Source organism: Chiloscyllium plagiosum, chromosome 16 (assembly GCF_004010195.1).
Source record: "Chiloscyllium plagiosum isolate BGI_BamShark_2017 chromosome 16, ASM401019v2, whole genome shotgun sequence".
Classification (NCBI taxonomy): Eukaryota; Metazoa; Chordata; class Chondrichthyes; order Orectolobiformes; family Hemiscylliidae; genus Chiloscyllium; species Chiloscyllium plagiosum.
Window position 1 is genome coordinate 65,967,512 of NC_057725.1, and position 14,947 is coordinate 65,982,458.

Sequence of the window (14,947 nt, forward strand, 5' to 3'; positions counted from 1 at the left end):
CTGTATTCCATGAGATCTAACCTTGCTAATCAGTCTCCCATGGGGAACTTTGTTGAACACCTTACTGAAGTCCATATAGATCACACCTACTGCTCTGCCCTCATCAATCTTCTTTGTTACTTCCTCAAAAAACTCAATCAAGTTTGGGAGACATGATTTCCCATGCACAAGGCCATGTTGACTATCCCTAATCAGTCCTTGTCTTTCCAAATACATGTACATCCTGTCCCTCAGGACTCCCTCCAACAACTTGCCCACCACTGAGGTCAGGCTCACTGGTCTATAGTTCCCTGGCTTGTCCTTACTACCCTTCTTAAACTGTGGCACCGTGTTAGCCAACCTCCAGTCTTCTGGCATCTCACCTGTGACTATCGATGATACAAATATCTCAGCAAGAGGCCCTTCCTTTGGCAGCACATTCCATACAAGTACCACCCCCTCTGTGTGAAAAAGTTGTTCCTTAGGTCCCTTTTAAATCTTCCCCCTCTCACCCGAAACCTATGTTGTCTAGTTCTGGCCTCCCCCCACCTCAGGGAAAAGACCTTGTCTTCTCTCTGGAGCTTCATTCTATAATCTTCTCTTCATTCATAGCATGTGGCTAGGTCCTTTTTAAATCTTCCCCCTCTCACCCGAAACCTATGTTGCCTAGTTCTGGCCTTCCCCCCACCTCAGGGAAAAGACCTTGTCTTCTCTCTGGAGCTTCATTCTATAATCTTCTCTTCATTCATAGCATGTGGCGGCCACTGGCTGGGCCAGCATTTATTGCCTGACCCTAATTGCTTGAGAGGGCAGCACTGAGCTGCCTCCTTGAACTGTTGTAGTCCATTTGCTATAAGTAGACCCCAGTACCATTAGGCAAGCAGCTCCAGGATCTTAAGCCAGTAACAATCAACAGTGACATAATTCCAAGTCAAATAAACAGGCTGCTTTGACCTGGATGGTGTCAGGTGTCTCGAAGGCGTTTGGGGCTGCACCCCTCCAGGCAAGTGGGGAGGATTCCATCACACTCCCAACTTGTGCCTTGTAGATGGTGGACAGGCTTTGGGGAGTCAGGAAGCAAGTTACTCGCTGCAGAATTTCTCAAGTTGAACCTGCATCTTTGATCCAATTAAATTTCTAGTCAACAGAGATGCCCAGTGCCTCAAGGACATTGGTGCGGAGGTGAAACTAGACTTTGGTTGATGGTGGTAGACATTCAGCAATCGTAGTGCTGTTGGTAACATCATGGAGAAGCACTCAGATCTTACAGTCATCAACTGGCATGTCCCAAGTCAGACTTGTCTGGGTCCTCGAGTCACTCACCATCGAATGCCCAAACCAACAGGATGTTCATGGCACAGATACACAAACACAAACCTTGCTCAAAAGCACTAGCCTCCTGCTAAACACAGGCTATGATTTCAGTTAGAACACTATTACAATAAAGCAGCAAAGTTTTTCATAGAAAACGGGACTACCTGCAGAGCTTTCAGCAGGGCTTGAGCTGCAAACCGGCCTGGGGCAAAGAGGTATTCCAGGTAGGCTTCCTGTTGAGAGATCAGCACTTTTATTTAGTCAACAACATGTACTCGCACACAGTCTTTCAACGTGTTTAACTTCTGCATTTTACAGGAGACGTGCTTGACAAGAATTTCACACTGAGTCACAGAGGGATCAGGATATACCAGAATAAAGGCTCAAGGAGAGGGCAAGAAACTTTGAGGGATGCAGGGAGGGAATTGTAGGGCCTCAGCTGTTGAAGGCACAACCACAAAAGGTGGAAAGAAGGAAGTGGGAGGCACATAGGCACTAGAGGGGTGTGAAGACTGGACAGGCTTGAGTGAGGTTAGACTCGGGTTCAGCAGTGAGGTTTGGTTCACTGTGGAAAAAATAAGAACAGTAAAAAGGCCCTTCGGCCCATCAAGCCTGTGCTGATCATCATGCTTTAACTAAAATAAAAAGAAACCTTCTGCCCTCATCCGCTCTGTATCCCTCTATTCCCCCCCTATTCATGTTATCACCAGATACCTCTTAAATGTCACCAACATGCCTTCTTCCAGCACCTCTTCTAGCAGTCCGTTCCAGGTTCCTACCACTCTCGGCATGAAAAACTTCCCTCATACATCTTCCTTAAACTTTCCCCCTCCCACCATGAATCTGTGTCCTCTTGTAATTGAAACTTCAACCCTGGGAAAATGCCTCTGACTATCCACCCTACCTATGTCCCTCATAATTTTGCAGATGAGAAGCATTTCATTAACAAAATGGCCTAATTCATTGGCTAAGGAACAGATCTGTCATTGGCAAACTGGAGCCTGGAATTAGGGAGATACTGGGATGGCTGCTTTTAAAGAGGAAGGAATTTGGACAAAATCAATCTACATTCCCACCAGGTGTAAAGAAAAGGCAAACAAGTCCAGTGATCACTGGATTAGCGCTAGCTAACATTTCAGGGAACCCCAAAGTCTTCAAAAAACACAAATAGTGAAAGGAGAGTACAGAGAAGGGATGGAACCAATCACAAACTGAAAAAGGAGACCTAAATGTGGAGAAAGTGAGGATTGCCGATGCTGGAGAGTCGAAGTTGAAAAATGTGGCGCTGGAAAAGCACAACAGGTCAGGCAGCATCCGGTGAGTCGATATTTTGGGGTCTGAACACAGAAGCAGAACAGTCAAGGCACAGAAGAAATATTCTGTATCTGACTTCATCAAGGGTTCTGCTGGCAAGTCCCACTGAAAGACAAGCTGGTTAAGACCCTTGATGGCTGAAGTTGGATGAGAGTGAGTATTAAATAGGCTGGCTACACTTAACATTGGTAAGTTCCCAAAATCAGAGAGGATGTATCCATGGATACCAAGGGAAGTCAAACGTGGAAATTGCGCAAGTACTGACTGCAATTTACCAACCCAGCTTAGATTCAGGTGTTGTGCCAGAGGATTGGAGAATTGTAAACGCCACCTTGTTACAAATAAAGCTGCATGGACAAACCAAGTCAGTTTAAGTTTGAGGGTGGGAAAGCTTTCAGAAATGATAACCCAGGAAAAAATATTAATAGTTATAGAGATGTACAGCACAGAAACAGACCCTGCGGTTGAACCCGTCCATGCCGACCAGATATCCCAACCCAATCTAGTCCCACCTGCCAGCACCCGGCCCATATCCCTCCAATTCATATTCATATACCCATCCAAATGCCTCTTAAATGTTGCAATTATACCAGCCTTCACCACTTCCTCTGGCAGCTCATTCCTTTATAAACCTCTATAAGGTCACCCCTCATCTTCCGATGCTCCAGGGAAAACAGCCCCAGCCCATTCAGCCTCTCCCTGTAGCTCAAATCTACCAACTCTGGCAACATCCTTGTAAATCTTTTCTGAACCCTTTCAAGTTTCACAACATCCTTCCGATAGGAAGGAGACCAGAATTGCATGCAATATTCCAACAGTGGCCTAACCAATGTCCTGTACAGCTGCAACATGACCTCCCAACTCCTGTACTCAATACTCTGACCAATAAAGGAAAGCATACCAAACTCCTTCTTCACTATCCTATCTACCTGCGACTCCACTTTCAAGGAGCTATGAACCTGCACTCCAAGGTCTCTTTGTTCAGCAACACTCTCCAGTATTTTACCATTAAGTCCTGCTCTGATTTGTCTTTTCAAAATGCAGGACCTCACATTTACCTAAATTAAACTCCATCTGCCACACCTCAGCCCATTGGCCCATCTGATCAAGATCCCATTGTACTCTGAGGTAACCTTCTTCACGGTCCACAATGCCTCCAATCTTGGTGTCAAACTGCAAAGATGCTATGTTCACATCTAAATTATTTATATAAATGACAAAAAGCAGTGGATCTATTAATGACATTGACTTGGAAACTTGGACTAAACTTGGAAGTACTGAGAGTTTGAGGAGGATAGTGATGGACTTCCAAATACAGAAGCGAGTGGAGTATGTAGACATGTGGCAGATGGAATTGAGAGCACAGAAGTATAAAGTGATAGTTTTTGTCAGAAGGAACATGAAGAGACCGTATTAAATAAAGGATACAATGACAAAGGGGGACAGGACCAGACAGTACCCCAGCCCAGTTGACCAGCTCCTACTTGCACAGCCACACCCAGATCCGAACCCTCCACCCCAACTGTGCCCCATCCCCATCCTCCTAGGCTCTGGTCCACCCCTGATTCCAGCATCCTGTGTTTCCAACCCACTCACCCGCTAACTGAGACTGCCTTCCTTACACAAAAATACACAGCTCCTATCCACTCTCAACCGAGATATATATAATCCTCCTTGATCCAAAAGTACCACCTCAGCACACACACACACACACACACACACACACAGGGACCGCTAATCCAGGTGAAGAAAAATGGTGGGGGGTGGGGAGCCAAGATCACTTCTGACACATTCAAATTGTCATTAAGACAGTCCCCTGGGCTGGAAACTCCAAACTATTCGACAACAGTGACATGACAACACTGTCGCTGCCAGCTTGAGAACATCACATCACCAAGTGTTTACCTGTCCACCGAGCATCATCAACATCATGAACCCAGGGCCAAGAATCAGATCCCAATCTCGACACTGCCTGTTCTATTAAACAGCTTGCTGACTGGATCACATTTGGTCAGTGAGATTATAGTGCAATGGGCTGGGAGGGAACAAAGGCTCACCTTAGGGTCCTGATCCTCTGGTACATGTAATTCTTCATCAGCTACAGGCTGCGTGAAAACCTGATTCCACTGCCCAGCGTTGTTACTGCAATAAAAGACAACCATTACCTTTGGCTGCAGTCTGCAGCACCTCCACGGCTAATGTACTCCATTTTCAACAGTTACCCCTCCCCCACTCCAGAAGACACATGCACAATCTACAAAACAGATCATTGAAACTCACGGGGTGTACAGGAGGTGACTGATAATGAAGGGCAAAGAAAGATCCTCAGTCAAAGTCCACAGTTTGCAGAAAGGGAGATGTGGGAGCTGGCACTGCATCAGCACCAGAGGTGTGGGCATTGATAGGTGCCAGGTCACAGCCAATTATAACACAAGGCCACTATGCTCAGGCAGGTGTGAACCTGGGACTGCCCTCAGCAGATTGCATGACTAAATGCAATGCGATCAGACCTGTGCCATGGACTGGGGGAGGACATACATTTTATATAATTGGAACAGGAAGCCATAAACTACTTCTCTACATTTGGGCAGGGGAAGGAGGAGAGGACAGGAGAGCAGTCAGGAGAGGGAAGCAGAGCCTGAAGGGAGGGGAATGGAGTTGGTGCTGTGGAATAGAAAAGCAGGCTCTGCTCATAATGTCGGGATTATTGTTTGTGGCACATGGAAACTGGACAGGGTAAATAAAGTGAAGGAATTCCACATGCAGCTCAAAGCGTGGAATGGTAGAGGGGCTGGTGCGGTGTTGGTTGAGGAGAAGTGTAGGCTCACAAAGGAAAGAGATTCAGCAGTATTACAGGGCAGCTACTTTAATAACAATACCCAGAGTGGAACAGGAAGGGACAATGTATAAATGTAGAAAATCTGCAGCACATAGGGTCAATGGGGAAAAAGAATGGTAAGGCGGCCAAATTAATAGTTCTTTACTTGAATGCATGCAGTACAAAGATTAATGGGTATGATCTTGTCGTCATTACAAAGACGTGGTTAGAAGAAGCAAATACTAAATATTCATGTGTAACGTTTTGAAAGGGAGAGGAGCGGAGGGAGGAACAAAGGAATGCAGGCAAGAAATGACCTTCAGTTGGAAGATATACTGTCCATGTGAGAGGAGGTAAGAAACAAATAAAAGGGAGATGACACCAGTGGGAGATGTCTATAGGCCCCCGAACCGTGGGTAAGGAATAGGGCAGAGAATAAATCAGAAGATAATGAGGACCTGTAACAAAGACAATACATTAATCATGGGCAACTTTAATCTTCCGATAGATTGGGAAGGTCAGATTTTCAGAGGTAGCCACAATTTATTGTGTATATTCAGGATAGTCACTGAGAACAATCTACAGGGGATCCAACCAGGGATCAGGCTATTCTGGATACACTGATGAGAAATGAGGCAGGTTTAATAAACGATGTCAGAGTAAAAGATCCCCGAGGACATGGTGAGCAGAATATGGTCACATTTAACAGGCAGTTTGAGAGAAACTTGGGTTGGAAATAACTGGGCTAAATGTAAACAAAGGAACGAGGGCAGAGCTGGTTAGAGTGAACTAAGAAAGAACTAGGCAAAAATGAGGAATGCAGATGCGGGAGATTAGAGTCGAAAGTGTGGTGCTGGAAAAGCACAGCAGGTCAGCAGTAGGAGAGTCGACGTTTCGGGCAAAAGCCCTTCACCAAATAAGGCTACGAGCCAAGGGGTGGTGAGATAAATGGGAGGGCAAGATAGCTGAGAGTGTGAAAGATAGATAGGAGTGGGGGTAAAGGTGATAGGTCAGAAAGGAGGGTGGAGCAGATAGCTGGGAAGGAAGATGGACAGGTAGGGCAGGTCATGAGGGCGGTGCTGAGTTGGAAGGTTGGAACTGGGGTAAGGTTGGGGGGGGGAAAATGAGGAAACTGGCGAAATTGATGCCCTGGGGTTGGAGGGTCCCGAGGCGAAAGATGAGGTGCTCTTCCTCCAGGCCTCAGGTGGTTAGGGTGTGGAGATGGAGGAGTCCTTGTGCATGTCCTTGGCGGAGTGGGAGAGGGAGTTGAAGTGTTCGTCCAAGTCCCCAAAGGAGCCTTCCACATCCATCAGCGTTTCACTGCACTTCCACACGTCATTTACTAGATCCGTTGCTCCCGATGCATTTGATTAGATTAGATTATTTACAGTGTGGAAACAGGCCCTTCGGCCCAACAAGTCCACACCGACCCTCCAAAGAGCAACCCACCCAGACCCATTACCCTACATTTACCATCTAACACTATGGGCAATTTAGCATGGCCAATTCACCTGACCTGCACATCTTTGGACTGTGGGAGGAAACCGGAGCACCCGGAGGAAACCCACGCAGACACGGGGAGAATGTGCAAACTCCACACAGTCAGTCGCCCAAGGTGGGAATTGAACCCAGGTCTCTGGCGCTCTGAGGCAGCAGTGCTAACCACTGGGCCGCCCACAAATGATGCAGTCTCCTCTAGATTAGGAAGACAGGACGCCTACTCGCAGAGCGCTTCAGAGGACATCGTCAGGACACCTGCACCAATCAACCCCACTGCCCCATGGCCGAGCACTTCAACTCCCCCTCCAACTCTACCAAGGACATGCAGGTCCTGGGCCATCTCCATCTCCACATCCTAATCACTCGACGCTTGGACCCGACATCTCCAACCCCAGGGCATCAATGTGGACTTTACCAGTTTCCTCAATTCCCCTCCCCCCACCTTACCTTAGTTCCAACCTTCCAGCTCAACACCGCCCTCATGACCTGTATTCTCCTGCTCCTCAGATGCTACCTGATCTGCTGTGCTTTTCTAGCATCACTCTCTCAACTGAGAAAGGAGTTTAACAGAAAAGACGGTTGAGGAACAATGGCGGATGTTCATGAACGTAATTCTTGGCTAACATCAGAAATATACCCCAGTGAGAAAGTCAACCGTGGTTAACCAGGGAGGAAAAAAAAAGATATACAACGTGGCAAAGGTTAGTGGTAACTCAGAGGATTGAGAAAGTTTTATAAGCCAGCTAAAGACAACCCAAAAAAGAGAAAAGATTAACTTTGAGGGTGAACTTGCAAATGATAATATTAAAAAATTGCAAGAGTTCCTTTCAAAGTATAAAAAGGACGAGAAACCAAATGAACATAGGCCCCTTAGGATGAAGCTGGGGAAGTAAATACTTGACATCAGTCTTTACAGTAGAAGCCATTAACATCATTTGAAAAATAATACATAATTAAGGGTCAAAAAGAGGAAAGCAAATAAATACAATAATTATCACGAGAGAAAACTAGGGAAACTAAAGACCGATAAGTCCCCAGGACCTGATGGGTTACATCCTAGGACATTAAAGGCAGGAGATGCAGAGCCAGTTGGACAGGTAATCATCTCCCAAATATGCTTAGATTCTGGAAGAGTGCTGGACAATACGAAAGCTTCCAATGTAACACCTTCATTCAAAAAAAAAGAGGAGACAAACAAAAAGACAAATTTGGGCCAGTTAGCTTAAGATCTATATTTTAAACAGGATCACAGGAACAAAATGTTAAACTCGGCTTTCTCTCCACAGATGCTGCCAGACGGCTAGGTTTTTCTAACAATTTCTGTTTTTGACCATACCGTCTATCATTGGGAAAATATTAAGAGCCTATTATAAAGGGTGCAGTAGCAGAGCATTTTGAAACATGTAATATGATTAAAATCAATCTGAAGGAGAAATACTGTCTAATAATTTTATTAAATTCTTTGAAGTGGTAACAAGTAGGATAAAGGAGAAGTGGTTGATGCAATATATTTGAATTTTCAGAAGGCACTTTGTAAGGTATCATGTTAAGCTACTTAATCAGATAACAGGCAATGGTGTTGAAGGCAGTTATCTTGGACAAAGGATTGGCTAACTAATAGAACGGGGAGTGGGAAAGATGGCATTTTCGGGATGGTAAGTGCCACAGGAATCAGGGCTGGGACCAGTTATTTCTAATACATATTAATGACTTGAACAAGGAAAATCAATTTATCATAGCCAAGTTCATGGATGACAAGAACAGTGCAGGTTTAGCAAGTGAGCAAATATTGGCAGATGGCAGAAAACTGGGGAAAATGTGAGGTTCTGCAGGAAGAATAGATGAGCTGAACACTATTTCAATAGGGAAAGATTGCAGAAAGCTACAGAAGAGAAGGATTTTAGATTCCTCATGCATGAATTACAAAAAGCTAACGTCTAAGTCTAGCAGGTAATAAATGTTGGTCTCTATTTCAAAGAAAATGGAGTATAAATCAGGGAGCTAAGCCTCTAGTCACACCACAGTGGGAATTCGAGAACAGTTTTGGTCTCCTCATCGAGGGAAACAGAGTCCAGAGAATGTTCACTGGAATATGGAGGGAATCATTTTGAGGAGAGGTTGAGTAGTTTGGGCTTTTACTCATTGGAGTTTAGAAGAATGAAAGATCTTATTGAAATACAGAAGATTCTGAGAGGACTTGACAGGTGAGACAGTGAGACCAGAGGGCGTAGTTTTAGAGGAAGGGACCAACCATTTAAGACAGAGATGAGAAAGTTCTTCTCTCAAACGGTAATGAAACTGGAATTCTTTACTGTAGAGAATGGTTGAGGCCAGGTCATTAAGTATATTCAAGCCAAATTGATCACTCAATCTTTTGCTTTACAAGACGTTTACATCAACTAAAGCATGAATGTCAGCTAACAAACTACAGGCCTGCCATGGAGAGAGAATTCCAAGTCAAATGTGTACTATTTTACTTTGATCTCTATCTAATATTTCTGTCATACAGACAGCAAAAGTGAACACAAGAGAGAGACAGAAAAAGAGGGACAGACAGTGAGAGTTAAAAAAAGAAAGCAAAACTACACCAACCTTTCCTGCAAGGACCATTATTATTCAGTGCAGAGGGGAAGAGGTGCTTTTTAACTTTATTTTTGGATCATAGTTTGCACTTCTTTTTTAAAGAACAGGATACATTGAAGCCTGGGATCAGGAGCCCAGCACAAAACAAACAGGAACCTCACAGGAAAACTAAGTTAATTGGTTGGTTTAGTTGCTATTTTGAATGTCTATGCTGTTACCTTCAGATTAAAAGAATGGAAGAATACTTTACAGATTAAAAACTGAAAGGCCACTAGAAAATTTAACAAAAACAAATCAAGAACCAAGTAAATTAATTGCAAATGCAGGGCCTGGCAATACGTTACACATGCATGACATGGAGGAAGGAAGGAAGTGAATATACTGTAGCCAAATATGGAGACAACAAAAGTATGTGGGACGTCGCAAGAGGGATACAAACAGATTTTCACAACAAGAATTTGAACAAGAGTAGAGAAATTTGAAAATAGAACAAACTTAAAGGCTTTGTATCTGAATGTACAAAATACTCAGGATAAAGCTAATGAACTGATAGAGCAAATAGAGACAAAAGGATATAATTTGATAGTGATTATGGAGACGTGGTTGCAGGGAAACCAGGTTCAGGAACTGAATATCCAAGAATACTCACTGTTTTGGAAGGATAGGCAGGAAGGAAAAAGAGGTGGAGTAGACTTGTTAGTAAAGGATCAGATCAGCACTGGAGATCAAGGCACAGACTCAGTCTTGGTAGAAATAAGAAACAGCAACAGAAAGAAGTCCCTGATGGGAGTAATTTGTCGGTTTCCAAAAAGTAGTCCCAAAGTGGGGCACTTAATAAACTAGGAAACACTAGTGGCTTGTAAATAAGGTACAGCAGTAATCATAGGTGATTTGAATTTGCATATAGACTAGACTGGTCAAATTGACAAAGGTAGCCTTGAGGAAGTTGAGATAGTTGCTTGGAGCAATACCCTTTGGAACCAACCAGGGAGATAGCTATTCTGGATGTGGTATTGTGTCATGAGGAGGGATTAATGAATGATCCCAAAGTAAAGGATCTTTGAGGAAAGAGTGATCAAAGCATGCTGAGGTTTCAAATTCAGTTTGTGGGTGAGAAACTGGAGCTTCATACTAGTGTTCTGAGTTAAACGATGTTAATTATGCAGACAGGAGGACAGACAAGGCGTGAGTATACTGGGCAGGGTGACTTATAGGTAGCACAGTCGATGAGCAGTAGCAGGAGATGTTTAAGGAGATACTCAATTGTCCCTAACTAAATTATATTCCAGAAAAGATGAAATAGTGTAAGAAGGGGAGTAGACATCCATGTCTAAGTAGGGAAGTTAAAGGTAATATGAAGACAAAATCTAAGGCATACCATATTGCAAAGGTGAGTGGCTGGCTGAAAGATTGGAAAACTTTTAAAAGATCAACAAAGGGTCACTAAAAAGTTAAAAAAAGTTTAAAGGTGAATTATGAAAGAGAACTAGCACAAAATACAGAAGGTTTTTCTACCTGGTTTTATGAGTAGCGAAAGTGAATGTTGGTCCCTTGGAGGATGAGAGTGGCGAGCTAACAGTGGGGAACACAGAAATGGTGGAGTCACTAAATCAATATTTTGCTCCAGTTCTCGTGGTGGAGAACGTGAGTAGCATCCCAATAGTAACATGTCATTCAGATATTACAGAAAGGGGGCAACTTCAAACAATCACCACCACGAGGGAAAGGTACTGAGCAAACAATGGAGATTGAAGGCAGACAAGTCCCCATGGGCTGATGGCCTACATTCAAAGGTCTTAAAGGAAGTGGCAGCAGACATAGTGGATCCATTGGTTATAATATTCCAAAATTTCCTGGATGCTGGAAAGATTCCAGTGGATTGGAAAAATGCTAATGTAGCACCCTTATTCAAAAAGGGAAGGAGGCACAGAGTAGGCAACGACAGACCAGTTAAGTGTCATTGGGGAATTGATAAAATCTATTATTAAGGATTTAACAATAGAACATTCGAAAAGTCAAATGTAATTCATCAGAGTAATTTGGTTTTATGAAGATAAATCATTTGCTGGAGCTCTTTGAAGATATAACAAGCAATGTGAATAATAGGGATCCTGGATTTTCCAGACAGCATTTGGTAAGGTGCTGCATGAAGGGTTAATGCACTGCGTAAGGTCACATGAGGATCAGGGTAATTTATTCACTGACCAACAGAAAGCTGACAGTTACAATAAATGGGTCTTTTTCTGGTTGGCGAGCTGTAACTGATAGGATGCCACAGGGTTGGGTCTCAGGCCCTAACTATTTCCAATCGATATGAATGACTTGGATGCAGGATAGAAAGTACGACAGCCAAATCTGTAGGTGACACTCGAACAGGAGGGACCGGAAGTTGCAATGAAGATATTTACAAACCAATATGGATTGATCAGGCGAAGAGACCAGAATTTAGCAGGTGAAGTTTAACGTGGCCAAGCGGGAGGTTATCCATTTTGGTCGGAGAATTAGAAAGGCAACTTATTATCGAAATGGAGAGAAACGTCAGAGTGCTTCAGTGCAGAGGGATCTGGGTGTTCCTGTCATGAATCACAACAAACCAGAATGCAGACATAGCAGGTAATAAAGAACGTAAATGGAATCTTGGCTTTTATTCTTCAAGGCTTGGAGTATAAAAGTAGGGAAGTGTTGCTGCAGCTGTATCAGTGAGACCGTACCTGGAGTACTGTGGACTAGTTTGGTCCTCATACTGGGGGGGTGGGGGGGAGGGGGGAGGGGGATGTAGTTGCAATGGACGCAGTTCAGAGGAGATTCATTCGATTGATTCCAGAGATGAGGGGTTTGTCTTATGAATTGACATGAATTAATTTAGGCCTATACTCCCTGGATCTTAGAAGAATGAGAGGAGATCTAACTGAGATATATAAAGGAGCTTGGCAAAGTAGACGTAAAGAAGATGTTTCTTGTCAGCAATCGAGAATGATAGGTCATAATTTTAAGACAAAGGGTAGCAGAATTTAAAATAAAGATGAGCAGTAGTTACTTTTTTCAAATAGTTGTCAAATAATCTGTGAACGTTACTATCTCAGACAGCAGTGGATGCTGGGACACTGAGTAACTCTGAGGAGACAGACAGATTTTTAATTAGTCATGGGTTGAAAGGTCATGGAGAGCAGGCTAAAATGTAGAGTTGAGACAGGGACGAGACCAGCCACGGTTGTATAAACTGGTGAAGCAGGCTTGAAGGGCTGAATTGTCCACTCATGCTCCTAGCTCTTATTAGTGGGAATGACATCAGCAGACCGTGGGCGGCACGGTGGCACAGTGGTTAGCACTGCTGCCTCACAGCGCCAGAGACCTGGGTTCATTTCCCACCTCAGGCGACTGTGTGGAGTTTGCACATTCTCCCCGTGTCTGCATGGGTTTCCTCCGGGTGCTCTGGTTTCCTCCCACAGTCCAAAAATGTGCAGGTTAGGTGAATTGGCCATGCTAAATTGCCCGTAGTGTTAGGTGAAGGGGTAAATGTAGGGGAATGGGGTCTGGGTGGGTGTGCTTCGGCAGGTCGGTGTGGATTTGTTGGCCGAAGGGCCTGTTTCCACACTAAGTAATCTAATCTAACATCTTAGGGGCCAGCATCAAATGTGGAAAGGGTAACTCCTTTTTAAAAATCTCCAGAAAGTCCATCTCCTGTAAGGATTAGGTGCAAACATACAGACGTGTGCTATTTTTGTTCGCAGTGCCACAGGGAACTTACTGCTCAAAGCTGATGTATCGTACGCTCGCCTGGTTGTCCTCATCTTGCCACAAAGCCCAGATATCAGTGGGAGTGAGGGCAAAATCCACCAGCGGTTCCTGCAAAGAGACCAAATATCAGGCAGGCCAACCAGACTTGCTTCCCCAATCCAGACACAGATATCCAGCAGCTCCCACCCCATTCCAGACAGAAACATGCAGCCTGCCCCCATCCCAACCAGACAAATGGCCTACCCCATCCTATTCCAGAGACAGACATGGTTAATTCGTCAGAAAAGGGCAATACAATGAAATTGCTCCTCTGGATTGGAAAGGAAAGGCAATAGAGAAAGTGAGTATATTCTAGCGAGATCTTCTTCGAGTAAAACTGGGAATGGTTTCTATACAGTGTGTATTCAGTTTGGAACTCTAGCTCCAATAGCAGTGACACAAAAGGAGTGTTTTGCATATAATATATTTCATTTTGAAAGAATTTAACTTCCAAATAACTGGCATGGGGAAGTTGGCCTATTTTTCGGAAGAAGTTCAAAAATTAAATAGATCTCAACAAGTTTACGACTGCAGAGAGAAAACATTGAAACACAACTTAAAATCTGAAAGCAAGCTAATCAGGGACTTAGCATGGAAAAAACAGATCAGAAAGTTTCTGAACAGTTTGCAATGACCTGACTGGAAGCATAAGGTGTCTCAGAAAGAGCTTGCTCAGAATAGTTGTGTCAGAGAAAGAGAGAGAGTTTAGTTTGTGAAACGTCCATACCAAGAGCATTTGGTTAGAAATCTGCTTCAGCTATTCCAGTTTGAGAAAATCTAAGACCTTAGCTGTGTCAAAGATAAAAAACTTCATAAATGTCAGGACCAGACTGAGAAGGAGAAGAAATAACCAAAGACTTAATAGCGAAGGAAGCTCTCTCTCGTTTACGATCAACTGTTAAGTGATGAATTTAGGCAAGAGTTGGAGTTCTGTTGCCTACTGTTTTGAAATCATTTAAATGGCATTCGATTTAGGTTGGCTTGGTTTATGTCATTTTTATTTCTTTTATGTAATGAGCTTCAGTTTTACTATCCCACACAAATCTGCAGCCTGATGTGTTTATAGTTCAGTAAAAGACCGCCACTTTAAAACAACGAAATATAACCTATCAAGTCAGCTTTCATTCTGCTATCTGATTTGTCTAATAGCAACATCAGCTGGGATCCTAACTGAGCAAATGGTGCTCAGCCAACTGTGAGTTGTAAATGAAAGATCAATCGATTTATGTTTATTAAAGATACTAGGCGAGTTAATAGACAATCGGTGCAGGAGTAGGCCATTCTGCCCTTCGAGCCTGCACCACCATTCAATATGATCATGGCTGATCATCCTCAATCAGTATCCTGTTCCTGCCTTATCTCCATAACCCTTGATTCTACAATCCTTGAGAGCTCTATCCAACTCTTTCTTAAATGAATCCAGAGACTGGGCCTCCACTGCCCTCTGGGGCAGAGCATTCCACACAGCCACCACTCTCTGGGTGAAGAAGTTTCTCCTCATCTCTGTCCTAAATGGTCTACCCCGTATTTTTAAGCTGTGTCCTCTGGTTCAGCACTCACCCATCAGCAGAAACATGTTTCCTGCCTCCAGAGTGTCCAATCCTTTAATAATCAGATCCCTTCTCAGCCTTCTAAACTCAAGGGTATACAAGCCAAGTCGCT

At 43.8% G+C, this 14,947-nt stretch overlaps 1 protein-coding gene across 1 annotated transcript in view; it reads right to left on the reverse strand.

Moving 5' to 3' along the window:
* nup160 (nucleoporin 160) overlaps positions 1-14,947 on the reverse strand; it is an 80,209-nt gene that overhangs the window by 50,846 nt on the left and 14,416 nt on the right. The window contains exons 8-10 of the mRNA XM_043706438.1: positions 13,257-13,354; positions 4,665-4,749; positions 1,458-1,526 (exon numbers count right to left, since the gene is read on the reverse strand). Coding sequence (XP_043562373.1) covers positions 1,458-1,526; positions 4,665-4,749; positions 13,257-13,354 — 252 coding nt within the window. The remainder of the gene's footprint in view (positions 1-1,457; positions 1,527-4,664; positions 4,750-13,256; positions 13,355-14,947) is intronic.